The 19,323-nt window shown below is 45.1% G+C and overlaps 1 protein-coding gene across 1 annotated transcript; it reads left to right on the forward strand.

Annotated features, from left to right (window-relative positions):
- LOC109826954 (anthocyanidin 5,3-O-glucosyltransferase-like) lies at positions 1,503 to 3,076 on the forward strand. Its single transcript, XM_020393964.1, is given in 2 exon segments — positions 1,503 to 2,443; positions 2,445 to 3,076. Coding segments are annotated over 2 exon segments (1,410 nt in total). The 5' UTR covers positions 1,503 to 1,562; the 3' UTR covers positions 2,974 to 3,076.

Below are 19,323 nucleotides of genomic sequence, written 5' to 3' on the forward strand. Positions count from 1 at the left end.
AGCTTCCAAAAGCATCATCGAACACGGTGATAAGATTTCCTCCTTCTTCATAAACCAATCGATGACTAGGTGATGTTGAAACACTAAGAAATCATGTTCAAACTATAGGGAATAGCAATATATAATAGAAAATTTGGATCAATAGACAAAAACACAAGATTTACATGGTTTGACAATCGCGCAAGTCCACGTGGAGAGAATTGAGTCTTGTTTTATTTTAAAGATTACAAGTTAATCTATTCTTGTGATCTAGATAGACCCACAAGAAATTCTCTCACATTCACCAAATATCTCTAAACCAACCCCCCCCCCCCCCCTCCCCCGCCCCGCACAATTTCGCCATTGTTCTATCAAATTCTCTCTTACAATATGCAACTCTCTTCTTTGGCTTGGTTCATCGAACTATTGATCTAAACGATTTCTTTTATAGGCTCCAAAACTAAATACATAACCTACTAGGAGCCCTAAGTGGCATAGAATTCGAAAATAGACCCAAAACAGGAAAACTGCCTAAAACCAATCTAACCAACAGGTCGGTATAACCTGTCGGTATGCCGGCAGAGAATTCTGCCTGGTGGACCGGCCAGTCCTGCAGCCTTTGCTTACCATTTTGCCTTGTTTTGCCTCGTCACTTCCCATTTTAAGTCTAACTCTTCCATTCTTTTTTAGTGCTGAAATACAAAACTATTTCCCAACAATATGGAGCATTTTTTCCTTCTTTCGCCTCGTTTCGCTTCCCATTTTGGTTCCGACTCTTCCATTCCTTTTTAGTGCTGAAATACAAGACAATATGGAGTATTTTGCCTTGTTTCGCTTTGTTTTGCTTCCCAGTTTGATTCCAACTCTTCCATTGTTTTTTAGGGCTGAAATATAAGATTATTTCCCAACAATATCGAGTATTTTGTCCCCTTTTTTTCATATATCGTCAGGCATCACAAGTATACTTCCTAATTCGGTGCTCATAAATATATACCTATACATCCTAGAGTGTGAAAATTGCAGGGAAACCAGTGTTGCAGATCTACACACTTACAAGCAAGGAGGTAGTGGTGGAAGATTGTGGTCCTGAAGTGCATCATCCCTTCAAAAGTTAACAGATACGTTATATATAATCAGATTCTTGAAACAAATATGGTGGAAACTCATGGGGCCGGTTTGATTGTGAGAACCTCCGTTCGAATAGATCGAACAGCTTTATATCACGTGTTCAAGGACATTAATAATTGGATTAGGGTTGATCAAATTGAGTGCTAGAGTTCGCGTCTCCTGCCTACGTGTAATTGCAATTTGAATAAACGCATTCCACCGTGATGTTACAGGTTAAATAAATATTATCCTTCTTCACACTTCGTGGTGATAGACTATAGTTATTATCTTCCATCTTCATTGGACTTTGCTTACATCATTGCTCACGGTGATTTAGGAGGTCTAATATGCAAACTAAAAAACCCGAAATTTTATATATAGTACGCTTAAACACTAAACAATCTTCTACTATCTATACATTTCCCCCCTTAGTTTCATCTGCTACTTCTCCGCACAAAGAAAAAAGGGAATTAATCATGAACAAAGAAACAATAGTCCTATTTCCGGGACTTGGCTCGGGCCATGTCACTCCAATGCTCGAGCTCGCCAAGCTCTTCGCCAACCGCAACTTCTCCGTCATCATCCTCGTCGTCGAAACCTCATTCTCCTCCTCCCTCAACTCTTCCGACCTCTTGCGCATCTCCTCCGCCAACCCTTCCGTCTGCTTCCACTGCCTTCCCAAGCTCTCCTTCGACCGTCCCATCCCCGGCTTCCAACTCCTCCCCCGCACAAACCCACTCCTCCTCGACTTCCTCAAATCCCTCGCTGAGAAATCAAGGATCCGAGCGCTCGTTTTGGACATGTTCTGCAGCGCAGCACTCGACGTCGCGCACGAGCTCAACCTGCCGGCCTACTTCTTCTACCCTAGCCCCGCGTCCTCCCTCTCTGTTTTTATTTGCGTTCCAACTCTCCTCTCTAAGATGGCCGAGAATTTTGGAGATCTTGGAGATAAACCTCTCGAATTCCCCGGTCTGCCTCCGATTCCTGCATCTCACTTGCTGAACTATCTGATGGATCGCGAGGACGAGAGGTGCAAGAGCTGTATTTATCATTTCGATCGGCTTACGAGAGCCAATGGAATTATGATAAACACGTTTGAGATGTTGGAATCCAAACCAATCAAGGCTCTTGTTGATGGGCTCTGTGTTGGTCAAGGAAGTCATATGTGTCCAATTTATTGCATTGGTCCACTGGTTACAGCGGATAGAGTAGGAGGGGAAGGTGGAGAGAGGCACGAGTGTTTGAAGTGGCTCGATGCGCAGCCCAAGGGGAGCGTGGTGTTTTTGTGCTTCGGGAGTATGGGCTCCTTTTCGTCTGAGCAGCTGAAGGAGATTGCTAACGGGTTGGAGAGAAGCGGGCAGGTTTCTGTGGGTTGTTCCGAGCCAGCCCAGTGGGGACCCGAAGAACCTGTTTGCACCGAGGCCGGAGCCCAACCTGAGCGTGCTGATGCCGGAGGGGTTTTTGGAGAGCACGGAGGGGAGAGGGATGGTGGTGAAGTCGTGGATCCCACAGGCGGCTGTGCTGGGGCACGAGGCGGTGGGTGGGTTCGTGACTCACTGTGGGTGGAACTCGACGCTGGAGGCGGTCATCGCGGGCGTGCCGATGATTGCATGGCCGCTGTACGCGGAGCAGAAGATGAACAAGGTGTTCTTGGTGGAGGAGGCAAAGATGGCCGTGGAGATGAAGGGATACGATAAGGAGATGGTGAGTGCCGATGAGGTTGAGGCTAAGGTGAGATGGCTGATGGAATCAGAGGGAGGGATAGAGCTCAAGGATCGAGCGGCGTCCATGAAGGAGGCAGCCAAAGCGGCGATGAGAGGCGGAGGATCGTCTGATAAGGCTTGGACGGAATTTGTCAATACGATGATGAGTCATGGGTGCTGCTGAGCAACGTTCCGAATAATTAGCCATTGTTTATCTATTTGTTGTTAGAATGGAGTTCGTACAATATCTCTTATTTGAGTAATAAAAAACTTTCATTTGTTACTGATGATTGTTGTGATAATATATTATAGGTATAAACAGGTACACACAAAAATACAAGGAGAAACGATGCAAAAAATCAATACTTATGTTGATTTCAGCCATCGTACCATCAATGGTCATTGACACATCATCGATGGTTATGAGACAATCGATGAACTATAGTGCACAATCGAAGAATTTCAGAAACTGGGTTTGACACGATCGTGTGGAGAAGAACTTGGAAAAAACAGATTTTTGGTCATAAGTCGACTCATGCACAGGCATAAGTCGACTTATAGTAAGTCGACTTATGTTGTGTCATAAGTCGACTTACGATCTGCTGTGAATTGTTGATTTTGGGCTCTGACAAGTCGACTTATCAGACCTGTTAAGTCGACTTATGAACTCTTCTCCAGTTGTCATTTTTCGCTCTGCCAAGTCGACTTATGCAGACTGATAAGTCAACTTACGACGGGTTTTTTGGAAAGTTCAGGTTCCTATTTGCAGTCTGTTTGGGTTTCTGTTTTGGTATAAATACCAATACGATTTGAGGGTTCTGAAGGAGCATATTTGGGGATTTTGGAGCACAGAAAAGAGAGATCTTTCTGAGCTATTGGTTAGGGTAATTGGTTGAGAGGTTGAGAGATTTGTTGGTGAGATTAGTTGGTTCGTTTGAGCGATTTGTAATCTCAATTTGTACTCTCCTTCTCTATTAGTGGAAACCCTCCCCCTTCTTGCCCCGTGGACGTAGGCAATTGCCGAACCACGTTAAAATTGGTGTTTGGGTTTGTGCATTGATATTTGGTTGTTTTTGGACTTCTTTGATCGGCGTTTGTTTTGGTTTCTCGGCACCGCCGTCTGTTCACAACAAGTGGTATCAGAGCTCGGGCTATGCTTGGGCTAGTTGGAGGAGTAGATCGCTTTGGAAGTTCGTCTAGGGCTTCGTTTGGTGATAAAGGTGGGGTCTTTTTGGTAAAAATCTCATCTTTTTCAGTTTTGGATATATTTCTCGCTTGTTTCCGCATTGGTTTGGTGGTGTTTTGAGGATTATGGCCGAGAAAGAAGGAGTTGTGGGCAGTACTTCCGGCGTGAAGACCGTCCAAAGCTTGAATATCCACTCGATGAAGATTGACGTGGAAAAGTTCAATGGCACAAACAATTTTGGACTTTGGCGATGCGAAGTCATGGATGCGCTCAACGCGCAAAATTTGGAAGATACGTTGGAGTTGGACGGGAAACCGGACAATATTGATGAGAATGTTTGGAAAAAGATGAATCGAATGGCGTGTGGTGTGATTAGGTCTTGTCTCACTCAAGATCTAAAGTATGATGTGATCAATGAGACTTCTGCAAAGAAGATTGGGAGATCCTTGAGAGCAAGTATTTGACCAAGAGTGTGGAGAATCGCTTGCATTTGAAGAGGAGGCTTTACCGCTTCCAGTTGAAGAAAGGAACCTCCGTTGGTGATCACATGAACCACTACACGAAGTTTCTTGCGGATTTGGCGAATGTAGATGTGGTGATTGAAGATGAAGACAAGGCGTTGTTGTTGTTGAGTTCCTTGCCCGACGAGGAATATGAGACCTTCGTTCTTACTGTTATTAATGGGAAGGCATCTCTTTCGTATAGTGAGGTCACCGCTGCACTTATGAATTATCAGCTTCGAAAGAAGGATAAGGAGACTTCGATTGAGCCGGTAGCGGGGGCGTTGGTCGCAAGAGAAAAAGGTCCAAACCGTAGTGGGAGGTCGCAGTCTAGAGGGGCACATCTTAGAGTTCATAAGAATCAGTGTGCCTTTTGCAAAGAGGATGGATATTGGAAAGCCGAATGTCCAAAGTTAGTTGATCGAGCCGGGAAGAATAAGGGAAAAGTCATTCAAGCTTCAGAGGCAAATGTTGTCAAGGCTAGTGGCAACGATTCAGATTCGGATTCTTCGGGCTACTCATTATCTGCACTGCCGTCAGTTTGTGTTGCCTACTCTACAGAGTGGTAGAACTGTATTTGATTTTATTCTCTCTAACTGTTTAGAAAAAGAATGATTACAACTCTCTCTACTCTCGATTACAATTTGAATTCCTGATTACAAAAGAGAAGAGAATGATCTGGATTCTCTCCTTTGTTTAATTCTGGGTTCTTCATGGTGGCGATGAGATGCCTCCCTCGAATGCTCGCGTCGAGTTTGCTTCTCGTTGACGATCCGAATATCTATGCTCACTGGAACGACGATCTGGTCTGGTCGATAACTCTTGACGAGTTTTGTGATTCAGAACGAATAACAAACTCTGATAAAAAGAGTTGTTTGAACCGAAAATGATTCGGTTAATAAGCCAAGTATCTAACGTCTGGATCCCTCAATGGATGTTGATTCCCCAGACTGTATAAAGAGTTAATTCTCCAACTCTCTCTCTAAGATCCTCTCCAGAAAATCTGATCTCCGATGATATCTCGTCTCTCGATCTGATTATCAAAAAATCCGATCCAAGCAATCAAGCCAAGAGAGCCCTGAACTCTGTTGAGTTTGTTGATATTTATAGGGGGGTTAGGGGTGTAACTGCCCCCATAATCCGCACCTAAATAGGGGTTTAGTTACCCCATTAATCGGGTGTAACAACCCACGTAAGCCACTCCCTATATCGTGGGTAGAGAACAGCTTCGAAGTTGTTACGATCACGTTTGAATGAGTCAGAACCTTGACTTGCGTTCTGGCGGTGACTAGAAAGAGCTGCTGTGACGAGCTGTGTCGTGCAGCGATAGAGCTGCGTTGGCAGCGACTGATGAGCTGCGTTGGCAGCGACTGATGAGCTGCGTTTGGCAGTGGTTGGTGAGCTGTGTTCAGCAGTGATGGAGCTGCGTTTGGCAGCGACTGATGAGCTGCGTTTGGCAGCGGTTGGTGAGCTGCGTTCGGCAGCGGTTGGTAAGCTGCGTTGGGCAGCGATGGAGCTGCGTTTGGCAACGGTTGGTGAGCTGCGTTTGGCAGCGGTTGGTAAGCTGCGTTGGGTAGCGATGGAGCTGCGTTTGGCAGCGGTTGATGAGCTGCGTTGGGCAGCGATGGAGCTGCGTTTGGTGGCGGTTAGTGAGCTGCGTTTGGCAGCGGTTGGTAAGCTGCGTTGGGTAGCGATGGAGCTGCGTTTGGCAGCGGTTGATAAGCTGCATTGGGCAGCGATGGAGCTGCGTTTGGCAGCGGTTGATAAGATGCGTTGGGCAGCGATGGAGCTGCGTTTGGCAGCGGTTGATAGTGTGTCGAATATCATTACACTGCTCATCAGCATCTCTAATAGTTGCTAATATAATATTAGTCATGTTGTTGTCACAGCCATCAAGATCAATCATCTCACATAAGCAGCTGTATCTTTGTTTGCAGCGGTTGAAGCTGCGTAGGTAATCAAATTCGTATTGTGTCTTGAAGATGGTACGTAGGGAAGACTTCCACGTCTTGGTTTGAAGAGATCGTCGATTTGTAATCTCTTTCTGTCAGAGTGTTGCTAAAGATAGCCTTCTGGAAGTTGTCAGATTGTAACTTCCATCATCAGTATTTGATGGGGAATCAGCTATCTTTTTTAGACAGCCTACAGAACCCCCTCCAAAGTTTTCGAAAGTTCGCGGTTGACTGGGACGAATTTTTGAAACACTTTGGAACCCAAAAATTTTGTTGATCAAATGTATCTTATCGCAGATGAAGTGGAGCATCTTTGTTGACTTCTTCATTCTCTTTTGGTTCATCCGTAATGACTTGGGCTTAAGCTTGTTTGACTAGTTTCATCATCTTCAGGGGAGTTGGATATTTCTGGGCTTAAGACAGATCTGTCGTCACAGATGGAGAAAACCACAAGCCTGTATCAGAAGGACTTCATCCCCAGCTTAGTCAGGAGACTGGCTTCAGATGGATTCACTTTATCTTCTCTCTTGATCATCTTGTTTGGGGTCATTGCTTGGAATATTAACCTCTTTGAAGGGGTTAATTACGTGATAGGCTGAGGTTGGTCACCAGAACGCATGTCTAAATTATGCGTTCTGCAGTTTAAACGTGAGGGTGCGTTCGGAAATCAAAACCCCTTTTTTTTTGAAAATGCGAGAATCACGTTTCGAGTGAGATTTGCCTAAAATCCCGCTCTGATTTGACAGCTACAGCTGTTTATAAATGGGCCACTGAGGTCAAATCAAAAGGTCATTCGACTTTTCCCTTTTTCACTCGATTTCTTAACAGGGCTCCATTTCATCTTCTCCAGCGCTTCAACGGAGGAAAAGATCCGTTCCTAAATACTTCGCCCATCTTCGTCTTCCTTGCCACGGTTGGAATGGGCCCTAAGAAGAAAATGGCTTCCAAATCGAAGATCGCCAAAGCTCAGGGTGCTTCTTCAGCCAGAACCTCTGGGGACGATCAAATCCCCGCGCCTTCGTCGCTGGTTTCTTCCACTAATGGTAAGATTGAACCATTGGAAGTTGGTTTGATAGATCTCATGTCCTTGACCCCTGGTTGACGATCTGTGTTTAAGCTCAAGAGATAATTCTGGGTTGATAACCAATTTTCAAGAAAACGCATGGCCAGCTCCATCGTTCATAAAATTTCAACGCAGGTTTAGACCCTGCGTTTAAAATCTTGGAGGTAGGTTGAGACCCCGCGTTCGAGAATCTGAACGCAGGTCTAAACCTTGCGTTCAAAATTAGATGCAGGTTAAGGCCCCGCGTTCAAGAATTCGAACGCAGGTCTAAACCTTGCGTTCAAAGATTTAGATGCAGGTTAAGGCTCTGCATTAAATGATCTGGACGCAGGTCTGAGACTTCTTCTGACTAACTTTTCTATTTGCAGTATGCTACTCCAGCGAGCCTCTTTCCTTCAACTATTACTTTTGTCATGCGGGAGGTGCGGTAAAGAATACAATCTTCAGTTTTGCCTTCAAGTATCCAACATTCCAGGATACCCACAAAGAACGGGCGAAACTCATTACTCAAGCTTTTCCCGAGACTCTCAGGTCTTTGGCTACGGATGCCAAATTTGAAACTGCAGAGCGTGAGATTTTAAAGAAGCCATCCTTTCTATTCGGGGATTCTGTAAAAATGGACCCTAAGCGGATGTCCGAGGGGAATTACAAATGGCTGAAGGTCACCAACAACCGTCGTCTTTTCCTTCCCAATTTGGAGCGGATGTGGCCGATCTCTTATTATCAGTGCGCTTCCATCCCGCGGTCGATGAATTGGGAACTCGTTCAGGACCAAGGAGGTGTCGCCACAGGGCACATCACTCATCAGGGCACACATCCGGCTGGTTTCAATAATTTTCTGGCTTTGAAGCCAGGTTTATTCAAAAAAGAGCATCCTGTCGGAGAGCCTACTAAATTGGCGGAGGTGTTCATTAGAACATTTATTTCTGTCAAAGGAGAGTTCCCTGCTCGGGATTTTAGGGCCCCTACTTGGGTTCACTCCAGTGATGCGGACTGGTGGGCCCGGATGATAAATTTTGTCTTGGAGGAACTAGAAGAACCTTTGAGAATTTCGGATTTGAGAGTTCCAATAATGGCCACTCGATATGGCATTCCTCCGAATTACAGTGGACTCTTCGCTATGCTGGAATTCTACAACCCTCACACCGGCACCTTTTTCACCCCAGTTGGTGAACTGGGTTTCGCTCTCCACGAAATGTTTGAAATTTCTGGACTGTCTTTTGGAGAATTGCCTTATGAGGAGTTTGTTCCCGGAAGCAGGGAATTAGAGATCCTGAAAAATGGTGCTCCCGAAATCTACGACACTTACTGGGAATTGATGTGCCATTTCCAGATATGTGCGCAAATTACTGGGAAAAGAGCAAGCGGCGTGAAACAAGGACAGTGGGCGGAATATCTTTTCCACAATCTGTGGGACAAAGAAGCTGAGGTGACTCGCTTAGTGGCCAGTACCCTCGAGGAGATCACAGAACGTATCAATGACACAACCTCTCATTATATTTGCGAGGTAGAGGAGGATGTCTTCCCAGCGTTTACCACGTTTGAAAGCTTCCACTATCAGGCAGAAGTCCCTATCTCTGACATGGCTTTGTTCGCTGGTTTCTTAACTCTCTGGTTGAAGCGTTGTGTGGTACCCACAAGACCGGTGGATGCTATTACCGTAGAGGTCTTATCCCCCGCTGTTCTATTGGCTTATGGACGGCCCTTGAATCTTCTTTCAGCCATGGTGTGCTGCTTACAAAGTGGTTTGCGGGAACTATCTTCCGAATTTGTTGCTGTCAAGAAAGTGGATTCCGACGGGAAGACTATCATTCAGACCCCAACCCCTCGAGTACCGATGCCATACATTTATTTGGTGTCTTGGTTTGTGTTGCATTGCCCTCCGATAATGACGACTCCTGAATCAAGTGGCACTTCCACTCCTCTTGTTCAGCAATTAGAAACCTCTGAATGGGCCGGTTGGTATCAAGTTAGATTCCGTGAAATATTGAGACGGGATTATAATTACGAGATTGCTTGTAAGTTTCCCGCTTTCGAGGGCGGCGCGTATGGAGAACTTCATCAAGACACTCCGGGGTCGAATTCTTTCACCATGCTTAGCAGGGGTGCCTTTTGGTGGCTCATAAACATTCGTCCGGGCTATCTTATTTTTCGACAAGGGAGGAAATGCTTTATTGAACCATATCAGCCTTATCGTTTTTCTCGGCAATTTGGCTATGATCAGCTCTATGTTGGGAACCCAAACCCTACTCTTGCGTACACAAGTAATGTGTATGAAGGAGCAATAGCTTGGTACTACTCAGTAGCTGGTTGTACCGGAGCAAAATTCCGGCTGCCACATAAGACGCCCAATGCACGTACCTCTCTGAGCTTCTGTACCTGGTACCAGGCCGCTTCTCAGATTTATGAACGGCAGCAATCACCGGAGCGAGTTCCGGAAGAGATCAGGATGCCGGATACTCGCGAAGTGGAACCTTCAAGAGTCTTGACTCGAAGTCAGAGTGCCAGTGGAAAAAGAAAGCTGGGGTCAGTCGATGAAGCAGAGTATGACAAGAGAGCCCGTCGGAAGTTAACGCTCGGACCCCCGGCTTCCAAACTTATGTCGGATCAGAAAGCATGGTGTACCGAAGATGAAGAACAAGAATCGACTGCTATGGAACTCTCGCCTCAGCCTGGCCTCCCCTCAGTTGGTCCTGCTTTAGGCGGCCATGATTCTTCTGCTCATTCATTGTATGAAGAAGAGCGTGGAGATGAATCTTTTGCAGGGGGTGCAGAGTTTGTCCCTGAAGACACGCTTCATGATACTGCCTCCACTACCTCTCATGTTGCAGAAGACATAGCTCCTGGGCCGCTCCGCAAGGCTTAGCAACAGATAAGTCTCCTTCTGCTTCTGTGTTATTACCAATTGTAGGCGACTCGCAGCCTAGTCCTACTACTGGAATCATAGCAAAGCCTACTGTCGCCGAAGATGCGCCAGCATTTCCCCCTGTAGGAGGAGAGGAACCTATGGATCACAACGAAAGTGCAGATGCCACAGATGATGAAGGCGACCAGCGTGGGAATGAAGGGAGCAATGACAACCTGGGTGCTGACAGCGATGATCCCGATGACTGGGATATTCCACCACCATCTTTTTCCGACAAAGCGTCAGCCTACATTCCTCTACCTCTCACTAGTAAGTGTCGTTTATTTTGGCTTGCGACTAATCTTTAATCTGTATTTAAACGATTTTCTCATGTAGATCCTATGATACATGAGGCAAGTACTGTCACCCCTCCTTCGACGCAACAGCTTATGCTAGCGCCGGCTCAAGTGTCAGAGCCACCTCGCTTGGAGACCTCGACGACGGTCCTCCCACCAACGACTTTATTGACGATTTCTTTAGCCTCTACGGAAGTTGTAGACGTGCCAAGGTCATCTCAAATGAGGGACCTGATGGCCTTGCAATCGAGTCCATCTCAGCTGGATATTAGCACTCCTTCCCAAGCTACTACACCGAAATCAGCTGCTGGTCTTTTACTTGGCTTCGCGTGTTCAGAAGTTTCTGTACCGTCGCCTATTGCTGTTTCGAGCCCCGCAGACGTACCAGATTTTGTCAAGATTTCCCTTGACTACTTGAGAGGGCTTACCAAGAAAATAATTGAGGTTGTGCTAGCCGGACGAGATACTTTTGATACCTTCAAGCCCATGCTCACGAACAGTTTGAACAACCTCAAGCTCGTAGGTGACGTCGACGTTGTTCAGCGCTGTTCCGAAGCCATCTCTCGTCTAGAGGGACAACTCAGATTCTTGGAGGCTTTGGGTCGCGCTGATATCCAAGCGCAGATTGCATCTACTTTTGAGGATATTCGAGCCGAAGAACTCAATAAGTATGAAGCCGCTCGACGTCATATAGCTGAGGAAGAGGTTGAGGTTGAACAACCGCAGCAGCTGCACGCTAAAAAACAAGCCGATCTGACACTTTCGAATACTTCTCTGGAGAATTTGCGAGAGAAGATCGCTGCCACTGAAGTGGAGTTGACTAGGATGAAGGCTCAATTCAAACGAGAAGAATCTATTGTCACTGAGCTCAATGTCAAAAGCGCTATTTCCCTGGTGAATTACCGTGCCAAAGCTGGTGCTCTGGAAGAGGCTAAGAAGGAGGTAGCTGCCATGCTGTCTAGTGAGGACGAGCTTCGGAAACGGGCCGAGATGCAGGTTCGGGCCGACCATGAGGAAAAACTTTCTGACATTAAGTCTCAGCTAGCTTCATTTAATCTGATGAATTGATGAGCCTGTTTTTGTATCGTTCTTTTGGTAGGAACAACACTTATCTTAGGTCACCTTGTTTTCCTTTAAATAAAGGTAGTGTTGCCGTTTGGCTTTTTATTGTTTCTTTTTCATATCATGTTTTGACATGGAACAATGAAATACCAGTTTGATATTGCGACAACAACTATTTATTCCTCTTGTATTATGCTTTTGTCTTAAATACTAGAAGAATCCTGTAAGTGCCAGGAATGTAATAATACCGTGGCACACTTCGTGGTCATGTAACTCTACTATTAAGAGTCGACAAGTGGAAGGTGTTGTGATTGGTGCAAATTTGAGGACCTATCGCTCTATTAACGAGAGTCGATAAGGTAGAAGTGTTGCGATTGGAGCAACTTTGGGGACTTATCGCTCTATTGATGAGAGTCGATAAGTTAGGAGTGTTGCGATTGGAGCAACTTTGAGGACTTATCGCTCTATTGACGAGAGTCGATAAGGTATAAGTGTTGTGATTGGAGTAACTTTGAGGACTTATCGCTCTATTGATGAGAGTCGATAAGGTAGAAGTGTTGCGATTGGAGCAACTTTGAGGACTTATCGCTCTATTGACGAGAGTCGATAAGTTAGAAGTGTTGCGTTTGGAGCAACTTTGAGGACTTATCGCTCTATTGACGAGAGTCGATAAGGTAGAAGTGTTGCGATTGGAGTAACTTTGAGGACTTATCGCTCTATTGACGAGAGTCGGTAAGGTAGAAGTGTTGCGTTTGGAGCAACTTTGAGGACTTATCGCTCTATTGACGAGAGTTGATAAGGTAGAAGTGTTACGATTGGAGCAACTTTGAGAACTTATCGCTCTATTGACGAGAGTCGATAAGTTAGAAGTGTTGCGTTTGGAGCAACTTTGAGGACTTATCGCTCTATTGACGAGAGTCGATAAGGTAGAAGTGTTGCGATTGGAGCAACTTTGAGGACTTATCGCTCTATTGACGAGAGTCGATAAGTTAGAAGTGTTGCGTTTAGAGCAACTTTGAGGACTTATCGCTCTATTGACGAGAGTCGATAAGTTAGAAGTGTTGCGATTGGAACAATTTTGAGGAAAATAGAGTTCAAACTCTGTAGCAATGAAACCCATAATGGGTTTAATGCTGACATAAGAAATGTACAAAAGTTTTAAGCTAAAGCAGCATATTTCCCAAGAATTCCAATTCTAGAACTAGGGGTACCCCCTGCGTTCATGTCCTTGAGTGGGACTGCGTATTTTTGAAGGAACGCATCTCTGAACCATTGCGTTTGGTCCGACTTTTATGGACGCAGGGCTTTGTCCCGCGTCTAACAGGAAGCTGAAGCGGCCGTAATGATGACGAAGAGGCCTTTCTCAACGGGGAGTCTTGGAACTCTGCACCGTTATTAATTATTATAAAATGGGTTTGATTAGTCTTGTCAGAAGCCTTAACGCTTAGACTTCTCCCTTGAACTCAGAAACGAGTTTCTTCTCGTTAATTCTTCCAAGATTTCGTCGTCTGGCCATGGCTCCCAAGAGATCTCACGAATAGATGGCGGACATTCTTCCGTCGTTGAAGGGTACTTCTGAATCCGCCTCCGGACCGCCGTCGACGCCTCCGACGTCTGGTCATCGAGGTAATCCTCGTTGTCTTAAGCATTTTTCTTTAATTGATTTTCTTGAAATTCCTTAGATGAGTTCTGGTTGACGATGACAAATATAATTCGTCTCTTTAATCTTGAATGTGAAAAGAATTTCAATGTCTCTTGATGAAAACTGTTCATCTTCTTGACTTTGGATCCTGAAAGAACTTTTTGTGTCCATTGTTGTAAACAAGAATCAAACCCTCCTGTTGAACACACGGAAAAGTTCCTGTGTTTATTGATAAGAACTGTTTAGATTTTGAACGTAAAACAGAACTTTTTGTGTTTGATGATAAGACAAAGAGTCGATCCCTTAATCTTGGACGCAAGTCTAGATTCCTTGCGTTCAAATTGATTTTGACGCAGGTCTGAACTCCTGTGTTCGAATTCAGTTGCCCAAAAGATTTACTGAATTTGTGCTGGCTTTGTTGACAGGTGGGACTTCTGTTGCTGAACCTATTATCGTTTCTGACGATGAAGGAGAAGGAGTGCTCCAAGAGGACGCCCCTCTGATTACGCCTCTTGCTATGGTCCCTCCTGGTAAAGTGTTCACCCCAGACTTCGAGAGTATGCACTTCCTCACAGAGCTCCTGGAGAAAATGGTGAAGCAAGCCTACCTCATCTCTGAGCAAGGTTGGGCCCCATTTTTAGATTTTCTGGATTCGTTCTTTGATGTGATGGACTTGCTGGAATGTATCAATCGCAGCTGGACTAATCACTGCGCCAAGAAGGTTCACTTGTTCAGACGTACTGTGGAAACCTTAGAGAAACTGCAGAGCGCTGACTTGAAGCCTGAGATAGGGGAGGCTCTTCAGGCTTTATGATCAGAAGCTGGTGCTGCTGCTGTTACTGCTGAAGAATTAAGGGGGAGAGCTGAAGCAGAGATCCGAGCCAAGCATGCTGCACGTATAGCTCAAGCCAAAGCCCGCCTTGCATCCTTTTCCCTTCGGGAACCCCCCTTTTTTATTAAGTAAATTTTTAGTCTGTAATAACTTTTTGGTACTTCCTCAAACACTTATTATCTGCATGAAATGAACTGCCGCTGTTTTTCTTGCATTTTTCTGTGTTTGCCTGGGATGTTGCAGTCTTGTTGTGATGTTGGAACTTCTGCAAATTATTCTTTTGTGTTCATATGATCTGAACGCAGGCCTATTGAGGACATCTTCTGGAAGTTGAAATGATCATGTTGTGCGTTCGTTGGTGCGAACGCAGTGTCAGGTTCTGCAGCTATAGGACTTGAAACGCAGCTGTAGACTTGTTTTGAACGCAGTCATAGGACTTGCGTTCAAGAGAACTGAACGCAGTCAAAGGACTTGCGTTCAAGAGGACTGAACGCAGTCAGGTCTTGCAGTCGTGGGACTTGAAACGTAGCTGTAGACTTGTTTTGAACGCAGCCATAGGACTTGCGTTCAAGAGGACTGAACGCAGTCAAAATTGGGACTTTTTCACCAAACAGATTATGCTGATAGCTATCTGAAAGACTTTGGAAAATTCTTTTATTATAATGATTCTCAATAACTTAAATCGTCAGAGGTGTAGTGTTAACTTGACGATATACAAAGTAGGAGAACTTCTTTACTCAAACGAATATTTGATAAGCAACCCCCAGCTGAACTCAAGAGACTTGCAGCTTACGGGTAATATTTCTTAAGAAACTTCCCATTAATTGGCATCATAAGTCTGTCGCCTTTCTTATTGATGAGACGGTAAGCTCCGTTGGAATAGACTGTCTCAACGACAAAAGTCCCTTCCCATTTAGGGTTAAACTTCCCTTTAGTTTTATAAGTCATCACTATGGGTCGTCGATTGACCAAAACCAGATCGCCCTTTTTGAAAATCCGTTCCTTAACCTTTTTGTTGTAGGCTTTGGAAATACGAGCTTGATATAGTTCAATCTGTTGTTGAGCTTGGAGTCTCTTGTCGTCTAAAGCTTCGAGTTCCTGCAAGCGTCGTTGGTGTTTCTCTTCGTCTATCAGTCCAGTTATGACCGCGACTCTCAGAGACGGGATCTGAATCTCAAGTGGTAATACAGCTTCACAGCCGTATACTAAGGAGAATGGTGTAGCTCTGGTAGAGGTCCTCATTGTTGTTCTGTAGGCCCACAAACACTCGCCAAGTCTTTCGTCCCAATCACGTCGGCTTTTGGAAACAAACTTTTTGAGAAGCTTTACTATGGTTTTGTTGAAAGCTTCAGCAAGACCATTTGCTGGCGGATAGTATGCCGTAGATGTGACACTTTGGATGCGAAATTTATCACAGAATCTCTGAAATCCAAAGCTAACGAATTGTGTTCCGTTGTCGTGAACTATTCGTCTCGGGACTCCAAAGCGATAGACAACGTGATGTTTAATAAACTTGATCACATTCGAAGTCTTGACTTCTTTCAACGAGATTGCTTCTGCCCATTTGGAGAAATAGTCGGTCACGGCCAGAATGAACATGTGTCCTTTGGAAGTCGGAGGAGAAATTGGTCCCACAATATCCATGCCCCACATCTCAAATGGCCAAGTTGCAGATGTAGGATGTAAATTACCTGGTGCTTGATGGATAAAATCTCCATGAATTTGGCATGCGTGACAGCGTTTAGCATAGTCGACTGCGTCTGAAAACATCTTTGGCCAATAATAGCCAATTCGTCGAAGACGATCTCCTAATTTAGCTCCGGGCTGATGAGCCCCGCACATTCCGTCGTGAGCTTCCTTAAGGGCTTCCTTCGCTTCCTTTCGAGAGAGACATCGAAGCAAAACTCCGTCGTGTGATTTACGATATAGGGTCCGAGAAACCGCATCATAATAGAACTGGAGGGCCTTTCGTTTGATAGTGGCCGCTTCCCTAGGGTCATCAGGCAATATTCCGTATATGGCATAGTCGATATACGGGAATCGCCAATCTCTAGCTTCAAACTCCATCGAGGCTGTACAGACTTCCCCTGTCATTGTCTCCTCGGAGCTTTCCTCCATGGGAATCTTGAAGCAGTATAACTCGCGTCCTTTAAACTTCTCGGCTTGCTTTAGCACTGCGATATGATACTAGATAAGATCCTCATGCCGCACTCCGTATTCCCCTCGGACTTGATTAACGATGAGCTGAGAGTCACCGTAAGCTTCGAGGTGCTGAACATTAAGTTCTTCGGTAAATTACATTCCTAATAGTAGAGCATTATACTCGGCTACATTGTTGGTGCAGGGTTCGATTAGGGAGAACCCCCTTGGGATTACGTGACTGTTCGGAGAAACGAGTACGACCCCCACTCCTACAGTGATTGCTCCGTGAGGGTTTGCTCTAGATGCCCCGTCGACATACTTAAATAACTTCTTGAGTAACACAAGTTTCGGCAACTTCATCGGGCAATTCTTCATACAGCTTAGATGTCCCTGGCACCGGGTGATCAGCTAAGAAATCTGCCAATGCTTGACCCTTTACTGCCTTTTGGGGCATAAACTGCATATCATATTGTGACAAGAGAATGGCCCACTTTGCGAGCCGGCAATTTAGAGATGATGGTTTCGTCATCAAAACTCTCAACGGATTCACCTTAGAAATGACGTGAATTGTCTGTCCAACCAGGTAATGTCGCATCTTTTGAACTGCGAATACCAAGGCGAGACATTCTTTTTCAACTAGATTGTATCGGTGTTCGGCTCCCATCATAGTCCTGCTTAGGTAATAGATGGCTTTCTCTTGACCCTGATCGTTGTTCTGAGCCAACAGAGCTCCAAGAGAGTGTTCCATAGCTCTCACATATAACAGGAATGGTTTCCCTGATTTTGGGGCTACAAGAACCGGCGGTTGAGTAAGGTACTCCTTAATCTCCTCGAACGCTTTTTTACATCCTCTATCCCAGACAAAGGACACTCCTTTCTTCATGAGCTTGGAAAAAGGTTGACAACGTCCTGAGAGATTTGATATAAACCTACGAATATAGGCCAATCTCCCTTGCAAACCCCTGAGCTATTTGAGATTCTTAGGCGGTGGCATGTCTTGGATAGCGCACACTTTTTCCGGGTCGAGAGAGATTCCCTTGGAGGTAACGATAAATCCCAGGAATTTTCCACTTGATACCCCAAGGAATGATTTTGTCGGGTTCATCTTCAATTGGTGTGCTCGCATGATATCGAACGTTGTCTTCAAGTCTGTAAGATGATCACCTTTGTGTTGGCTTTTTACTGCTATATCGTCAACATAGCACTCAATCTTCTTACGTAGGTGCTCGTGAAAGATGACATTCATTGCATGTTGATAAGTTGCACCTGCGTTTTTCAGGCCGAAGGGCATCACTGTGTAGCAATACACCCCTAATGGTGTTCTAAAAGCAGTATGCTTCTCGTCGTCTGGGTGCATCTTGATCTGATTATACCCGGAAAATCCGTCCATGAAAGACATCCTTTCATACCCGCAGGTGTTGTCGATCATGACGTCGGTGATAGGAAGCGGAAACTCATCTTTTGGACAAGCTGCGTTAAGATCACGGAAGTCGATGCATATTTGCACCTTACCATTCTTCTTGGGAACTGGAACGATGTTAGCCACCCAGTCTGGGTGTTGTTCTTCCCTAATAAAACCTGAGTCTATAAGCTTTTTAACTTCTGACTCAATTGATTCCATGATCTCTGGACGAAACCGGCGTTGTTGTTGTTTAACGGGTTTCGTGTCCGGATCAATGTTGAGACGGTGTATGGCAACCTTCGGGTCAAGGCCAGGCATATCTTCATAGTTCCAAGCGAAGACATCTATATATTCTCGGATGAGAGATATAAGATCTTCTTTTTTGGATGATGACAAGTCTTCAGCTATGAAGATAGGTTTGGGGTTAGATTCATCTCCCATGTTGACCTGAATCACTTTATCTTCAGTGGGTGGTTCATGCTGTTCAAAGCACATATCCCACAAGATGTTGAGGCGTTTAATCCAAGGGTCATCGGTTGATTCGATTAATTCTTCATTACCCTCTACGTCCTCGTCTGGATGACCAGTTGAAACCATGTTCACAGTTAGGCTTTTGAAGAAAGGCCCAACACTGACGTCGGACTCATATGAAGATGTTCCAGATGAATGATCGTGACGCAGGTAGTTACTGATTTCGTTTCCTGAGGCTGACGGGGTTGTGACGTAGCCCACGCCTCTTCCGGTTTTTTGATAGTAGTCCGGAGGTTTTCCTTCGGGAGTGAGAGACATCCGAATTGGTGTTCGCCTTCCTCTCCCGAAGTTTAAGCCCTGTTTTTCATTAAAATTATACCCCATTCGTTTTATTAAGCATATAGAATTGGGTTCATGGTAATGAAATTGAGGAACTCCATCATCTTCTTCTGAACTTCTCCGTCGGAGTGGTGTGGGTTTAACTTTACCGAGACAGATTGGCTTTTGCCCTTTCTTTTTAGACAGGACTTCGAAGAAAGCCTTTTGTGCATCTTCTACTTCTTCATCGGAAGTGAAGGATGACTTAATTGGCAATGTGAGGCATGCTTCTTCACACAATGTATACCACGAGCTAGTACCTGCATTATGATCATGCTCTATTTGTCCAACTTTAAAAGATTCATCCGACAAGTACGCTAAAATAAAATCTTCATTAATGCACCACTCGCCCTCACTCGGTACGTTATTATTGTTCTCGACTGGACCAATTACATTAAAGTTCAGCTCCCATGGACAATTCCCTTCCGGGTCTGGTTCGACATCTGCTTCATTACCACTGTCGACGTCTTCTTCCTCTTGCGACTCTGAGTAGAAGACTGAATCGGTGTGGAAGTTTTCCACTCCCTTGAAGGGGTATTTCTCCGCAATCAGGGTTCGAACTTCGTCTTCATCATTGACATACTTCATGACTTGATGCAATGTAGATGGGACAACACGATTTGCGTGAATCCATGGTCGTCCTAATAACAGATTATAGGATGTGTCCGCATCTATAATGTAACAAGCCACTTCGGATCTGAGA

The sequence above is a fragment of the Asparagus officinalis genome, chromosome 10, assembly GCF_001876935.1.
Source record: "Asparagus officinalis chromosome 10, Aspof.V1, whole genome shotgun sequence".
NCBI classification, from domain to species: Eukaryota; Viridiplantae; Streptophyta; class Magnoliopsida; order Asparagales; family Asparagaceae; genus Asparagus; species Asparagus officinalis.